The sequence below is a fragment of the Protomyctophum parallelum genome (genome assembly GCF_964188405.1).
Source record: "Protomyctophum parallelum genome assembly, chromosome: 5".
NCBI lineage: Eukaryota > Metazoa > Chordata > Actinopteri > Myctophiformes > Myctophidae > Protomyctophum > Protomyctophum parallelum.
In genome coordinates, this window is record NC_139702.1 from 14,651,872 (window position 1) to 14,669,050 (window position 17,179).

The 17,179-nt window shown below is 46.4% G+C and overlaps 1 protein-coding gene and 1 long non-coding RNA gene across 2 annotated transcripts; both read right to left on the bottom strand.

Moving 5' to 3' along the window:
- Positions 1 to 720: 720 nt before the first annotated feature.
- On the bottom strand, positions 721 to 2,844 carry LOC310859294. Its single transcript, XR_014569285.1, has 2 exons — positions 2,015 to 2,844; positions 721 to 1,659 (listed from the first exon to the last, which is right to left on the bottom strand). It is a non-coding gene; the product is annotated as an uncharacterized lncRNA (long non-coding RNA).
- Positions 2,845 to 16,243: 13,399 nt separating this feature from the next.
- Positions 16,244 to 16,942, bottom strand: LOC310858210 (mitochondrial import inner membrane translocase subunit Tim29-like; the record flags this gene model as incomplete). The annotated part of the gene is made up of 1 exon (XM_083764318.1): positions 16,244 to 16,942. The coding sequence occupies one exon, from the start codon at positions 16,940 to 16,942 to the stop codon at positions 16,244 to 16,246; it is 699 nt and encodes a 232-aa protein (XP_083620444.1).
- Between the last annotated feature and the right edge of the window lie 237 nt (positions 16,943 to 17,179).

The window sequence follows — 17,179 nt, forward strand, 5'->3', positions numbered from 1 at the left end:
ACACACACTGCTCTGATTAACCCATTCTGACCTGAGATCAGATTCTAGAAATGTCAGTAGTTCTTCGATTTTTCTAAAATAGCAGACCTACAAGCTCGTAGCGCGCCACTTGGTGGCGCGCTATGAGCTTGTAGATCTGCTATTTTTCAATAGCTAAAGCACAACATGATGCTGACACCAAAATGGGTTCCCGTTCAGAATGGGTTAAAAACCCGGAGATGACGCAAAACACGGCTTCCTTTTGGCCGCGCATGGAAGGTCAAGTGTGTCCAGGCTGTCTCTCTCTCTCTCTCTCCTCTCAGTCTGTTTCTTTACATTCCTGTGCTGAATCAGACCAGACCGACTTTTAGCCACTATTGAAATACCTGGGATATTAAAAAAAATGACTTTACTCTCCCTGTGGACAGTTTGACGTGACACAATAACCACTTCTTGTTTTGTTTTGTTTTTAAATTAATCTGTCTCCTACGATCTCGTCTTTCGTAAAACAAAGCCAATGCACACACAGCTAAAAAGAGGATCTTGGGACTTTTTTGGAACACGGTCAGGAAGTCAAATACACTACTACTACTACTACTACTACTACACTTGCCAAACACATCAAAAGGGAAACTTTTGGAATTTTTAACAGGACCCTTTCCAGAAAATATCCGTGTACAATAATATGATATTTTGTTTTAACCACTTGGCCTCAAACGTGAAGAGAAATGTTTTTTTCCCCCCCCTAATGGTTAAATACTGTTTTTTTCTTACAACAGAAGAAGCAATGTTCATGGATTGTGTTAGATATCCTTGATGCTTCTTTCTACTCCTGTTTTGGTGATCGTCATCTTGCTTCATGTACCAGTATGTGCCAAAATGACACCACTACTGCCGCGACTGTAGACTCCGACACCTTTCTCCCCTCGCTAAAAAAAACAAACTTAATTTACACTGAATTGACTTGTGATTAATTGGCTTATGTTCTGTGTAAGTTAAAAAAAAACTTAATTTACACTGAATTGACTTGTGATTAATTGGCTTATGTTCCGTGTAATTTAAGACTTTCGTGATAGAACTCAAGACGGTGATGTGTGTTTATTTTTTTATTTTTTATTAAGTATGAATTTCACATACCAAAATAGAGGTGTTGGTACCGAGTATTCCAGGACTGTAGAAGTGAAGTGAATTAGAGCCACATGCTCTACAATTCTTTCATTATGTTTCTATCACGGCTAAGCATCTACTTTTAGTATTCTTGGGAGACCAGAAAAGGATTTGATTTAGTATTGATTCATTGAGTGCATTTCTTTTTTCTTTTTTGTATCTACAAATCTATTATGAATTATAAATGTGTAAATATGAGACCGCCTCTTAACAAAAACTGTCAGCGTGGACTAACTGGAGTGCCTCGTTCATGCACAATGAGTCTGGTGTGGATTTGTCCAAGATGAATTTGGGTAAACCGTTCGGGAGGTTTTTTTTAATTTTATTTGCAAGTTACTACTTCAGAATGTATGGATCGATCTCAAACAGTTCAATATTCCACGTGCTATTGGAATGTGTTGAACTTACATGTTTGTATGTAAAGGCTGTATGTATCATAGTCTGGTTGTCTGCGTTTGTTTTATATCGAATATAAAACTCTTTTTGATTTCCACAAACTCGTGGTCTTTCTACCTAACTCAGGGGTGGGCAACTGGCGGCCCGGGGGCCACATGCGGCCCCACCTTCACTTAATGTGGCCCTCAGGTTATTGTCAGAACACTGATAATATTGGTTTCAGCTGTCACTATTCCACAACATGCAAACATGACCCGCTTTTATTACTTCCGTCTAAATTAGTAGCTCATTGCTTCAACACAAGTATAATTAAAGGCATTTGAAAATACATAAAAATGTAAACTTTCAGGATTCCAATTCAAAAATGGCAAAAATTCAAGATTTCAATTTGAATATAGCTAATATATGGCCCTAGGGAGTGAGTGTGGAAGTATAGTGGCCCTCTCCATCGTCAAAGTTGCCCAGCCCTGACCTAACTATTGGCCGGTAGTCATTCAAGGTTATACAGAACAACGGAACGACATTTTGGGTGAGACATTCTTGCGTGCTTTTTGTAGTGCTTTGTTCTGTAGAAGATTGCATACTCTTTATAGTGCCGAGTAAGATGTAGATATTTACTGAGCGGATGATTTTGAGAAAGATAAATAGAAAGGCACTGGGGGTGGGTAAATGTAAATGATTCTCTTTCCCCTTGTTTTGTTCATATGCCACTTCAAACAAACGACTACAATTGACTCAAGTTGCCTTCAAGAGTGAATGGACAGATTGTATTACCCTTAATTCTTGAACAGATGTGAAGCAAGGATTTTTTTTTTGCAGGACTTGGGGAGGGCCCGATTTATAAGATTTGTAAAAAAAAAAAAAAAAAACCTCGGTTTGTGGAGGCAGAGACCAGACAGTGATTGTTTGCTTAGATAACGTGAAAAATAAATAAAAGCACATTTAAACTATATATATACCAGAGAATATTTGTTAATTTTAATGGTTTTATGTATTTCGTTTTTTTTTTATATATATATTTTATGATTTTTGGGTTAATTGTTTTTGGGTGCTCTGGGTGAATGCATATGCAATCTTTTATTATTATTTTTTCTGTCTGATTTTAAAACATTTAAAGGTTATTTTAATTAAATTACAAAACGAGCTCAAACTGAAACTCATGTCAGCCACTATTTGAACACTAATCAAAAAGCTGAAAAACCTTAATCTCTGCCTTGGCTCTTAATGTTGCACAGTTCTCATTGGTGAATCAAATATGTAACTAGCAATACAAGTTTTTAATAAAAGGAAAAAAGTGATTTTTCAGAACCCTTGTTTTCTTTGTGATTCATCCATCCAGCACTGGAGAGAACGGTGGGTATGTTTTTATTTGGACACTTGATTTTTATTGTGGAGCTGGCCTGGGGCGTTCCTAACTTCCCATTGGCTACATCTTAAAGTATGCTTTTAAAGCCATTATTGGTTTCGGCGTGGGAATTTGTTCACAGTAAATGTTCAGTTTTTTTAGGTTCCTAAAATAGTTTGCAGACATGTGTGTTCCCATTCTTCAGAAAAGGTAAGTTGACTGCATGCTGCAGATGTCATGCATTTCTAACCAACGTGTTGTGTTTTAGCTGAGATTTAGAATCGAATGTAGACAATATTCGCTAAATTAGTTATGAATTAAAGGCTAGCCGTGGTTCACATGACTTTGATTGATTGCACATATGTATATTAACGGTTTGCATAATGAGTACAGTTGAAGAAAGTGCAGGTCAAATCTGCTAAAGAGGATACGACCAGAAAAGGCACATTAAAAGACTTGTTTACATCAGCTCCTGCACTGCAGGGTCCTCCATTTTCAATCCATCAGAACATTTAAAGACGTACAAATAATAGGCTACACTTCTATCTGCAACAAAATAATAACTAAATCATCTCATACACGGACGTTAAAGGGGGAAAACGTGTACAGGCTCAGAGTGTAGAGTTAAATCGACCAACACTGATTCCATGCAATCCCTCTTGAATGTGATACTCGTCATGGCGGTTAACTTCACCCTGTGTTGCGCACCGTGGAACATTGAAGTTAAAAGTCTACATAAAGGGTCTTATTTTAAATATAAAGTGCTCTCCACCGGAGCCACGGATGTTGGAATCCTCCTCGGGTCGGTAATAACACCCGTGCTGTTGCGTATTGTTTAATACAAAATGCATTTTAATCCGATCGGTGGCCATTTCCCATCAAAACACTTGTATCAGCCGCCCTGCAATACATTACACCTCCCAACCGATAGGGTCGCGTCGTTGAAAGCATGCGGCGAAAATATAGTGAGAAAGTGGCCAGAGGTCTGATAAAAATGGTTCTTATTGAACCATACGGAACGCACAGGTGTTAATAAACCACCCGAGGAGAACCTTAACATCCGTGGCCACGGGGGTGAGCACTTTATATTGGAAATGTGAACGTTTATGTTGGACTTTAAACGTTGTAAATGTATCGATGTGCGTATACACCAGGGTGAAACTATAGCGTCATGACTGAATGATTATGACAATGATCTTCGTTTGATAATGTAGGCCTATTGTAGGCTTTTATAGCTACTACTTAATTAAGTTAGTAGCCAACAATACTATTACTATTATTACTAGGCTACTGTATATTTATGTCTAAACAGTCCAATCTAACTTGATGTACCGTCCGTCACAGGTTTGTTGTAAATAAATGCTAATTTGGCAACCGTTTATATATATCCGTGCTTCTCAACCAGTGGTCCCTTGAGGTGGTTCCAGGTGGTCCCCAGTTAAACTGAAATTATGGGAGGGTTGGGCTAGTATGGACCCTTATTGATCTGTAACTCTTGGACTCTTTAACACGAAGAACGGGTCCACTTGGTTTCATTTTACACTCTCAAGAGTTAAAATTATACCTGCATTTAGGCTACAAGAAGTCTACACAATTAGAGCATGTACACTTGTTAGTTTGATCTACGGTTGCCTGTTATCTCACCTAATGGTACCAACATCAATACAGGCAGCATGGAATTGTGGACAAAATCCTATCCAACGACAAGACAAATATGTATTGCATCTGAGAGGCTATAAATCTCATCAGATGGTCGTCTGTGGCTCAAATGTCCAATTTATAATGTGATGTGATGTGATTTTTTTCCCCCTCTTTTTTGCATAGGCAGCTACTGTCTATTTGTATGTCATTAAATGTCCTGATTAATTGAAAATGCAGGACCCCAATGTAAACAAGTGCTTTTGTATTGAGACCTTGTATTGAACTGTGAACTGTACCGTTTTCAATCAATCAATCAACACTGATCCCAATCCCCTCAATGTGTTTTCTCCTCCCTCCCAGTGCTGATGACAGGATGTGGAGGTACCGCCTAACGGACCATGAGCCTCGGCTGCTGGCTGAGATCCAGAGACAACAGAACAGCAACCTGCTCTGTGACACGCTGCTACAGACTAGTGGTGAGATGGACACACTACACTACAGTATAGAGCAGGGTTCCCCTCTGTGACACCCTGCTACAGACTAGTGGTGAGATGGACACACTACACTACACTATAGAGCAGGGTTCCCCTCTGTGACACCCTGCTACAGACTAGTGGTGAGATGGACACACTACACTACAGTATAGAGCAGGGTTCCCCTCTGTGACACCCTGCTACAGACTAGTGGTGAGATGGACACTCAAGGGCCATATTTTGGCTAGCGTACCACCAGGCTGGGGGCCGAGTCCGCACGCGCGAGGTCGAGGTCTTGCCCGGAAAATTCATTTTCCGGGCAAGACCCCATTTGAAAAGGATGCCCAGTTTGACATGCACAGGCTACTGACCCGGTAGCCTCGGAAACCCAGACATTTTTATTTCCAGGGAGAAAAAAAAAGTCTGGGTCCGAGTCCACTTCAATACGGCATAGAGTAGCACAAACGTCGATCACTCTCTGCTGATTTCTGATCGTCTGCACCTTTGTTAAATTGACGCACACCCGTACACACAGACGCACACCCGTACACACACACACACACTCCTCTCTCTCTCTCTGTCGCTCTAATTAATTAGTCTCATGTCCAGCAGCTGCGCACAGTTTCTCCTGGCGGATCCTGCCGGGAGCTGCCTATGCCATAGAAAGCATAGGTGAGTTCCAGGCTACTGACCCAGTGACCCCCATGTAATGCCATTTATATCTGGGACCCCTCCAAAAATAATTCTTCCAGGGGCCACAAGGGGGCGGGCCGCCTATTGGGGAACCCTGGTATAGAGCGTGACAACGCCTGGCCCAGGAAATGAATCCCAATGCATTTGTCCTCATAGACATTTTAAAAAGTATTTATTTAAAGACCTTATGAGCGTCGTACGAAGCCAACTGGAGTCGTGACAAATCATCACGTTTGTAAAAATGTTCAGTTTCACATTGTGGAGTCTTCTAGTGTCTACAGGGCATGGGTTGCCCCGTGACAACAACAAACACAATATTTTGGACCAAACAAATAATCACAAAGAAGAAAAACAACAAAAAAGTAACCTGTAATACTTTCTAATTACATTGTGTCATGATTTGTCACGACAAGAGTTGGCTTTGTCCGCGGCGTAAACGTCTTTAAAAATACTTTACCCTCACAAAAACATGCCGTAATCCTGGTCTCTAAACTGCCTCCCCCTGGCCAGCCGGGGCGCCTGATGGAGGGGAAAGGAACTGGTCGGAATAACGTGTCCCTTCCACGTGCTACGTCCGGCCGGGGAAATTCCCCTCTGTCAGGTGACGCTCTATTGAACCCCTTATTATGTCTGGTGCTTAAATATGCTTTACGTGTGAACACAGTGGTGGGAAAGGTACTCATGTATCAATACTGCAATATTAATAAAAAATAAATCTGTGATTCAAAATTTACTTGAGTAAAAGGACAAAGGTATGGGCATCAAAAGTCTTTTGAATTTGGGGAACCCCTTTTGTTGTTAGCATTATGTCATGCTTTAGCTATTGAAAAACAGCAGATCTACAAGCTCATAGCGCGCCACCGAGTGGCGCGCTACGAGCTTGTAGGTCTGCTATTTTTTGAAAAATCAAAGAACGACTGACATAGAAACATAGCTTTTTCAGAAAACTGTCAGGCTGTAGAAGACATTTTTAAAATCTGATCTCAGGTCAAAATGGGTTGAGTACAGTACTTAAGTAAATGTACTTTACACCACTGCGTATGACCCTGCTGCGTCTGTAAAATACAGTAGCCTATCTTAGTATATTATTGTTTTGTTACCCAATATATCTCCTAGCATAACAACAATGTGTCTCTCTTTCTGTTCCTTTTCTCCTGCCCCTTTGCCAACAAGGCGTTTCAGTTCCAGCCCACGGCTGCGTCATCGCCGCCCTCAGCCCGTATCTGTCCCAGAAGTTGTCCGCCTGCCCCTCCTCTCCTTCTGCGGAGAACCGGCGCCGCCTCCAGCTCGGGTCTCTGACCAGCTGCCACACGCTGGTGAAACTGGTGGGCCTTCTGTACTCTGGGGAGCTGAGGTTGGAGGACGCCGCAGAGCGAGAGGAAGTGCTGGCCGCGGCCCGTCGACTGAGGATCGGAGGCCTGGTGGAAGTGCGTAGAGACGTCGGACAGTGCACCGTTATGCACACGGTCAGTCATAATAATAACCAATGTGCTTTTCCCATTCTGACCTGAGATCAGATTCATACGAGGTTTCCACTGGACAACACACTGGTCTGATTAACCCATTCTGACCTGAGATCAGATTCTAAAAATTGTCAGTCGTTCTTCGATTTTTCAAAAATAGCAGACCTACAAGCTCGTAGAGCGCCACTCGGTGGCGCGCTATGAGCTTGTAGATCTGCTATTTTTCAATAGCTAAAGCATAACATGATGCTAACACCAAAATGGGTTCCCGTTCAGAATGGGATAACAGTTGTTTTTGGCAGCAAAATTTCTATTTTAGTTTTAGTCATAATAGTCTCTTCAATAGTTTTCATTCAGTTTCAGTCACATTTTAGTCAACCTGGAATGGTTTTAGTGTTAGTCTAGTTTTAGTCGACTAAATATCATATGATTTTTTGTCGAATAAATCTACAGTTGATTCAGTAGACTAAAATGTATTTTGGTGGGCGTTGACGCCGTCGTAATGACTGTACACTTGCTGAAAATAGCCGATCTACAAGCTCACAACGCGTCGCAGCTGCGATGCGTTGAAAACCATGCTAAAGATCTCAGATATTTCATAATGTGTGGTGGCTCCTGTCAGTCACGCCGTTTCACAAATTGCGTATTTAGGACTTGGCCTAGCAACATTTTTCAGTTTATTTATTTTTTGCTTTAATCCATTGTGTCCACAGGTCACCCATAACACCCCTGAACCTCCTTCACCTCAGCCAGCCTACTGTACCACCTCTGACCGCCAACAGACCCTCTCCGATGCCCCACGCATCCCAGACACCAACCCCGAGTCAGTGGAGGAACTTCCGGAGGAAATAGGGCGGTTTCTGGAGCATATCATGATGATTGGTCTTGATATGTATGGAGCAACAACCACCACGACCACCCACCAGTCTTCAGTTCCACACCTCGATAGAGCAACGACCACGACCACCCACCAGTCTTCAGTTCCACACCTCGATAGACCAACGACCACCACCACCCACCAGTCTTCAGCTCCACACCTCGATAGAGCAACGACCACCACCACCCACCAGTCTTCAGCTCCACACCTCGATAGACCAACGACCACCACCACCCACCAGTCTTCAGTTCCACACCTCGATAGACCAACGACCACCACCACCCACCAGTCTTCAGTTCCACACCTCGATAGACCAACGACCACCACCACCCACCAGTCTTCAGCTCCACACCTTAGCGTATCAAAGCAGGGTTCGCCACATCCTGCAGTGTGCACGGACGACCGGACAGCAAGCGACGGCGCGTCATTAGCAGATGCAGGAGGTACCGAGATATCTTTTGGTTCTGTTGTCTGGAAACCGTGTATGTTGAAAATCATTCCTTAGTACTACGTATATTATATGTGTTATTTTGACAAATAAACTTGACTTATGTGTCTGCTGGCTTGATGAGTGAGGAGAATGAATATTTTCTTTTCTGCCCTGGGTGTTGTTTTAAAGAGTTCTGCCTTTTATTGTGCAAGCAAGCTCTTCTGAGCACAACTTGACAAGTTATATTTAACACAAGGGGATAGAGGATGATCTCAACCTTGTTCTGGTTGAGATCATTGCGTGTATAATATAATAATATGTTACACTGACTGTAGTATTGTTACAAATGTATCGTTTTCCCAATGTACTTAAATTAGCTTTCTCGTGTGTTACCCAGAATTCACACTCCACCCCGAGAGTCCACAGCGTTGCCCCTCCACCTCCTGCCATCCCTCAACAGCCCACTCTCTGAGACGCCCAGCCCGACTGGACGAAAGGACCTTTCAGAACACACCCGACGTTGCCCAGAGCGCTCCGTTCCCCCATGGCGGTCAACCTTCCCGTGGACCCGTTGCCCCCCCACGCATCCCAGCAGCACCAGCGGACGCCGACCCAGAGGAATCTCCGGAGGAGATACAGAGGCTCCTGGAGGATATTGGTCTTAACATTATGTTGCCCTCTATGAGTCTGGAGAGGAACTACATCAGCCCGCACGACCACCTCCAACCAAACCTTGATGGAGCAACAACAACCACGACCACCCACCAGTCTTCAGCTCCAAACCTCCAACATCCTGCAGTGTGCACGGACGACCGGACAGCAAGCCACGGCGCGTCATTAGCAGATACAGGAGGTACCGAGATATCTTTTGGCAGTTTTCAGAAAAAAAAACCTCTGTTTCTATGTCAGTGGTGCTAAAAAAATGTCATGTCAAGGACGCCAAAATTCACGTGTATTCGGCCAACCGATCCCCATCTGAAACTATCTAGTTCCAGGGACTCCGCCAGAAGCAAAGATTCGAGTTAAAAAACGTTCGCTCTGAAAGAATATATATTCAAAGCTTTGCGCCACATTTTCACGATTTTTTAAAAATAGCAGATCTACAAGCTGCCGCGCTATGAGCTTGTAGATCTGCTGTTTTTTCCATGGCTAAAGCATAACAATGCTTAAAACACCAAAAGGGGTTCCCGCTCGTAGATGTGCTTTTCATTACTTCCGTGCGACGACACTCTTGTATGATGAAGTAGTAGGTCATTCATTTACAGGTTTCTGACAGCAACGATGAATTCTTATACTGTACAGTATGTTGTATAAATAAATTACATGTTGTTGCTTCCTCAACAGCCCACTCTCTGAGACGCCCAGCCCGACTGGACGAACGGAGCTCTCAGAACACACCTGGCGTCGCCCAGAGCGCTCCGTTCCCCCACGGCGGTCAACCTTCCCGTGGACATTCCCCGGCTCGTCCTCAGTCTTCCCGACCGTCAGAGCCACGTACTGACACGGCCAAACCCCGCCGACCTTCCCACGACCGCCCTGCAGACCACGGAAACACGGTTCAGCGGTCTTGGCTGATGACAGAGCCAGGAGTATTGCAGTTTCCTCTCGTCGTCCCCCGTGTTCACAGAGCAGAGTCGTGTCCGTCCCTCCCACGTCGTCAAGTTAGAAACGCTGCTTGTGGCGCCGCACGCGCCGTGGAGTGTCGTGACGACGGCGGGCCGAGCGCCGCTGAAGCAGCTACAGGAAGCGGTGTCGAAGACGGCGGCAAAAGAAGGAGCCGCTTTACTTCCAGCCATACTTTGTCGTCGCGCACGACTTTTCAACTCGGCGAGCGATGTCCGAGCGTCCTCCGGCTGGGTGCGTGTTCAGTCCGTCTGTCGAGCAGCGTCGTCATGGCCAAGGAAAGGGAGATTGCTGAGAGGCGCTCTCGCAGAACGCTGCTGCTGGAAAAGAAACCACCGGAAAACAAAAGACAGGAGAAGATGAAGCCGGGGACGAGCTCCAACAGCCCCTCCTCCGGTCCCAGCGCCCCCCCAGGCCGAAGCGTTCAGAGCGTGGACTTGAAGCGTGGAAGACCCCGTGAGATGACGTCGACGACAGGCTCGGCCCCGAAGAGGAAGCGTGGTAGACCCCGTCGTGAGACGAAGTCAACGGCGAGCTCTAACGACGGCCTGAAAGAAACACGCTCTGGTCGCAGTGCCCTGGAAGAAACACGCTCTGGTCGCAGCGCCCTGGAAGAAACACGCTCTGGTCGCAGCGCCCTGGAAGAAACACGCTCTGGTCGCAGCGCCCTGGAAGAAACACGCTCTGGTCACAGCACCCTGGAAGAAACACGCTCTGGTCGCAGCGCCCTGGAAAAAACACGCTCTGGTCGCAGCGCCCTGGAAAAAACACGCTCTGGTCGCAGCGCCCTGGAAGAAACACGCTCTGTTCGCAGCGCCCTGGAAGAAACACGCTCTGGTCACAGCACCCTGGAAGAAACACGCTCTGGTCACAGCACCCTGGAAAAAACACGCTCTGGTCGCAGCACCCTGGGCAGAAGCGTTCACAGTGTAGACTCCACCCTGGGCAGAAGCGTTCACAGTGTAGACTCCACCCTGGGCAGCAGCGTTCAGAGTGTAGACTCCATGGCCCCACAGAGGAAACGTAGAAGACCCCGTGCTACGACAAGCTCTAGCGTTCAGTGTGTAGACTCCATGGCCCCAAAGAGGAAGCGTGGGAGACCCCGTAAGATAAAGCCGGACCATGTGTTCCGTGTTGCTCCCTCTTCTGATTCGAGTCACATCCCCACTTCAGCCTCGTGTGACATCGCAGCCCAAATCTCCGACGAGCCTTCCCTCCTTCCCAAATCGAACTCGACTCCGGAAGGGCAGAACGAGTCGACTCCAGAGCATGCCAAAAGCAAACGGCCACCCACGGTGACTCTCAGACAGTTTCAGGAGCTCATCCAACACAGACACTGGAGGACCAGGGAACCAAAGAGGTCCAATGATGGTGCTGAAAGTCAAGAGGAGGTTAGCAGTCAGGAAGAATCTGCCAGGGAATCAGAACTTGAAAGAGAGAGTGCACAGATGGGAGGCAAAGGGAAAACAATCGGTAGCGTACATGGTTTTCCATTTGATCAGAACCCCCACAGCCACAGGATCATCACAGCTGAGACTTGTGGACCACAAGAAGCCGACAAACGCTCACAGCACGAGGAAAAGCGACAGGGACACCAGAGCCAAAATAAAAACTATATATGGAGTGAAACTGTGACAGAAAAAGAAGGGGAAGAGTTGTTTAATTCCAAGGAGGCAGTGGTAAACGATGTGCCATCGGAAGAAACCTGCCAAGTAAGTGGGAAAGAGGACAAACAAACAGAATCTTCCTCCCAGAACCAGCCATTGCCTTGTTTTGCCACTACAGAGGAATTTCTTGTATTTGTTAAAGGTGGCAGATAATGGAGGAGAAATGGGACATCCCGATGAAGGTAAATCAATTAAGTATTTAACTCATTTTGACCTGAGATCAGATTCTAAAAATGTCTTCTACATCCTGACAGTTTTCTGAGAAAGCTATGTTTCTGTCAGTCATTCTTTGATTTTTCAAAAATAGCTAAAGCGTAACATAATGCTAACACCAAAAGGGGTCCCACCCAAAATGGGTTAAAGGGGCATTCCACTCATTTTCAACATTTTACTATGTCATTAATATACCTTAAAGCTGTTGTTTCCTAGAACTGGAGGTCTGACAATCATCAATATGTGATTGTCTCCACCAGGCCGAAGGCATGTGGGGAGAGTATGTTTTGCACTCCGTCCGTCCGTGTGTCCGTCCGTCCGTCCGTGTGTGTGTCAGTCCGTGTGTCCGTGAGCAGCTAATCTCGGCCACCGTTAACCCGGTCGATGCCACATTTTCCACACACACTCCCTGGATGCCAACGATGAACCTCTGCCCCAAACTTTCCAGAACGGCCTGTTATAGCGCCACCAGGAGGCCGCTTTGTGCAAAACAAGTTTTTGCACAGTACACCTACAGACTTTGTCCAAACATCACGCAAATTGGTACACAGTCTCTCTAGAGCCATTCAACGAAACGGGTCTTTCAGATTTCTCACACTCCATCCTGATTGGTTAAGATTGGCTTCCAAAGTTCACAGGAGTGCTCAGTTTCAAACAAAATGCTGCAAATCATGAACACATCGCGTGATTTCCGTCAAATTGTGCACCCACATTCCCACTAGGCCGAGGACCAAATGCCACATGAACAATTTCAATTCAGACTCAAGGTGGCGCTATAACTGGCCGAAAAGTGTTTTTACCTCTAACTGCACGGATCTGTGGATAACTTTGTATGCCAACTCCCTAGAGGCCAAGGAAAAACCTTTGCCTGGAATTTTTCACATCTGCTCTTTATAGCGCCACCAGGAGGCCGACATATGTAAAACACATTTTCTATTATTACTCCTTCAGATTTTATCCAAATTTCACGCAAATCGGTATACACTATCTCCATAGTCATGTGATCAACACGGAGCGGCACCATTTCCCATCTTCCATCCTGATTGGCTAAGATTGGCTTCCAAAGCTCACACGATTCGTCCATTTCGAAAAAAGGCCACAAATCACAAACACAGTGTGCAATTTCCGTAAAATTATACACGCACATTTTCACTAGGCCGAGGACGACATGCCACAATTTTTTCCTCAAAATCAGCCTCACGGTGGCGCTATAACAGGCCAATTCCTGTTTTTAGCTATCGATCTGTATACAACTTATGTATGCACACATGGAAAAACATTGTACCTGCATCCCTCCAATACGAACCTCCGGCCCAAATCTTCCTCAACAGCCTGTTATAGCGCCACCATGAGGCCACAACCTGACCTGCCCTGGTGAAGACCTGTGCCGATTGGCACTTTGTCTAGTTCACCATGTTTTTTGTCAATGATTTTTCTAGGAAACACAGAATGGGGGGGGACTTTTTTATTATGTCCACACAACAGCTCAAAGGTATATTAATGACATGGTAAAATGTTGAAAATGAGTGGTATTCCCCTTTAAGTATCGTGAGTATGCTGCTCATAAATGGTAAATGGGAAAGTTAAAACTGTTTGTGAAAAGTTTAATTATTTTGAATGTTATCCAGTTGTGTATAAAATATGTAGTTTATAATCAGCTTTTAGTTACAGTAGACCTACAGTGCCCCGTCGAGCACCGGCTTACTTAACAATGAAAACCGGGAACGCATACCCCTAGTATCCAATTTTATTTTATTGTACGCAATATCCGTTGTCATAGCACCCATTTTAACCTGCCCCGGTCCTTTTTTTGCCCATATTTGGAGATTATGTGTTAGTCACATTTTAGTCACCCGGAATGTGTTAGTGCGACGCGTTGTGAGCTTGTAGATCTGCTATTTTCAGCATGCTACCAAGTGTAAAATGACTTATACTGGATCTCTTGTCCACTAGTCCCTTCCTAACATCATAGTCTAGTTTCTATTTGTTGACGAAATTGTCAATATATTTAGTCTCATAGTTTTGGCCATAGTTATATGGGCACGTGTGTGGGGGTGGGGGGAGGGGGGGTGAGAGGTTGACTGAGATTCTGGTAAATGAGAAGCTTCATCTAAACAATTCTAACGTCCTTCTTTCCCTTCTATAGCTCTGGAAGCGCCCGCCACGACCACCAGGGAGTCAGACACCCAACGGCCTGCAGACACCAGGGAGTCAGACACCCAACGACCTGCAGACACCAGGGAGTCAGACACCCAACGACCTGCAGACACCAGGGAGTCAGACACCCAACGACCTGCAGACACCAGGGAGTCAGACACCCAACGACCTGCAGACACCAGGGAGTCAGACACCCAACGGCCTGCAGACACCAGGGAGTCAGACACCCAACGACCTGCAGACACCAGGGAGTCAGACACCCAACGGCCTGCAGACACCAGGGAGTCAGACACCCAACGGCCTGCAGACACCAGGGAGTCAGACACCCAACGGCCTGCAGACGCCACAGAGGACTACATCCATAGACTCATCCTCATGCTCCGGGAATGCAAACTGTCGTGTGCGACTGAGACACAAACCCCTCGAACACTTTAGACTTTATAGGACACGTCGTTCTACGCTCGGCTCCGCAGCATCGCCATGGGGTTGAACTACGACAGGAAACGCATGTAGAGAAGGTGGATATATATTTATTTATTTTTTCTCCCCCCAGACCTGTTGCTCAGAGAGGTGTGGGGCATGATGACGAGTCACATGAACATGACGTGTCTGTCTGCATGGCAAAGAGGAGACGGATGACAAATTTCATTTATTCTTCATATTTCCTTAACATTGAGTGAAATGAGAAAACCACAAGTCAGACTAAGGTTGGATTCATATTAGACCTGCTGTGACTCATCATACATATATGACCTGAGATCAGATTCAAAAAATGTCTTCTACATCCTGACAGTTTTCTGAAAAAGCTATGTTTCTATGTCAGTGGTTCTTCGATTTATTTTTTAAATAGCAGACCTACAAGCTTGTAGATCTGCTATTTTTCAATAGCTAAAGCATAACATAATGCTAACACCAAAAGAGGTTCCCGCCCAAAATGGGTTAACAGCGGCATCGAGCATCGGCCGACACATCGCCCAAGCACCCGTCGTCGCCCAAAAAAGATGAATCATTTTTATCTTTTCGGGCGACGTCGCCCCGTCCACTTTTCGACCATCGCCTGTTGGCTAACCCCAACGTACTGTCAGTCAGCCTGTGATGAGAAGTGTACAATCTTGTCGTAAACAAGCACTTATATCTTTTGACTCTAAAATAATATTATATTACGTATCAATACTATTTTGCACTTATCTGGGTTTGCAAATGCATGTTTTATATTAAAATGTCTTGACTTGAATACTAACATTGGTGTTATTTTTGAGCCCTCCAATGCATGGCTTTTGAAGATTACATCATATTGATGATATGCACATCTTTCCAGGTGCAACTTCCCACAGGCAGCCCATTCATCCAAACAGAACAGTCCTATTTAATTGTATTAAACAACGTCAAACTCACCAACATTGCAGCTGTACGAAAAGCTTGAATTATCCTCTTACTATCTGCAAAGTGTTTGTTTCATAAAAATCCACCGTAGACGTGTTACTTCCTGTCAAGAAATTCCTTGCAGATGATTATTTTTCGTTCGGAAATGCGCCCTGAACGCACTGGTGTGATCTCTTGTCGTTTGTTTATTCAGTCTGCACTCGTTACCTTGTCGTTCGAAAATCCAGTGCGCTGCGCACCGGGTGTGCCGAGTGCCCCGCACTGAGCGACCCTAACCCTGAAGCTGGGGTCGTCCACTGAGCGACCCTACCCTGAAGCTGGGGTCGTCCACTGAGTGACCCAACCCTGAAGCTGGGGTCGTCCACTGAGCGACCCTACCCTGAAGCTGGGGTCGTCCACTGAGCGACCCTACCCTGAAGCTGGGGTCGTCCACTGAGCGACCCTACCCTGAAGCTGGGGTCAGCTGTGGTCGTTCGTAAATAAGGCACACTGAACGCACTCTGTGACGTCAACGCCCAACACACTCAACAAACTGACTCTTGACCTCCCTGATGTTAGGCTGAGGCTGGTGATGGCTGGATGATGGATTTATGTGGCAGTTTTGAGCTTATATGTCTGCTTTGCCTTATTAATGTTAATTCGTTTTGTTGTTATTTTTCTCGTCACTACGCTCGGCTTTCCTTTTGCCCTTCTACTATTTCCGGTGCTACAACAACAGCATCCTGGCGGCTGTCTTCTATAGCTCCTCCTCCTCCTCCTCCATCATCTTCAGAGGCAGCCAGGACGCCTTGTGCAAGCTCTCGTTGCGTTCCACCTCCCGTACAGTGGGGGGCAGCGTGGCGCGCATGTGCGTCGGCAGTCTCTCGAACTCCTCCTCGTTGACGTCGCAGTCCTTCATCACGGCGTCCAGCACCCACCAGCGCCCGGCCACGCCCACGTCCAACACGCGCCCGGGCAGCTCCAACCACGGCGGCGCCAGGTGCTCGGCCTCGTACAGACAGACGCCAGGGGCGTGGTCCGCGCGCCACGCCAGCGAGGCCACGCCCAGGCCCAGGTGACGCAGCCGCCCCTCGTCGCGCAGCCGGGCCAGGTTCCGCATGTGGGCGTGGGCGGCGCCGCTGCGCGTCCGCGGCGACAGGAGAGCCAGCCGGTTGGAGGCCCGGAGGAGCGCCCCGCGGAGGAGGGAGTCCTCGTCGGGGTTGGTGCGCGCCAAGGCCCAGGCCCCGCCCCCCAGGCCCAGGCAGGTCAGCGCCGCGAGCGGTCGCTGCCGGACGCCGACGGCCGCCTCCCAGCACGCCGCCGCGTAGTCGGACGCCAGGCCGCGACACCACGCGCCCGCTCTGCTGCGTTTGACCCTTTCCCACCGGGTCACGGTGACCTCCGCAGTGACGGCGGTGCACAGCGACCTCCTCGTCATCATCATCATCACCTTCATCCTCCATGAGCTCTTCAAATGTGACACCAACACACAGGCCACTGTCGGTCTTTTTATGACCATATAGAGATACGTGATGTCATCACTTTATGTCCATATATGGGCATTGCTCCTGGTGCCATAGACTGACACCACGTAAGACAGGAACGCCCATAAACGTCACATCCGGTTTTAGCCCGGGGTAAGAATTTTCTATGGCTGCCAATGCAACTTTTTTCCAATCCTTAATCACATACG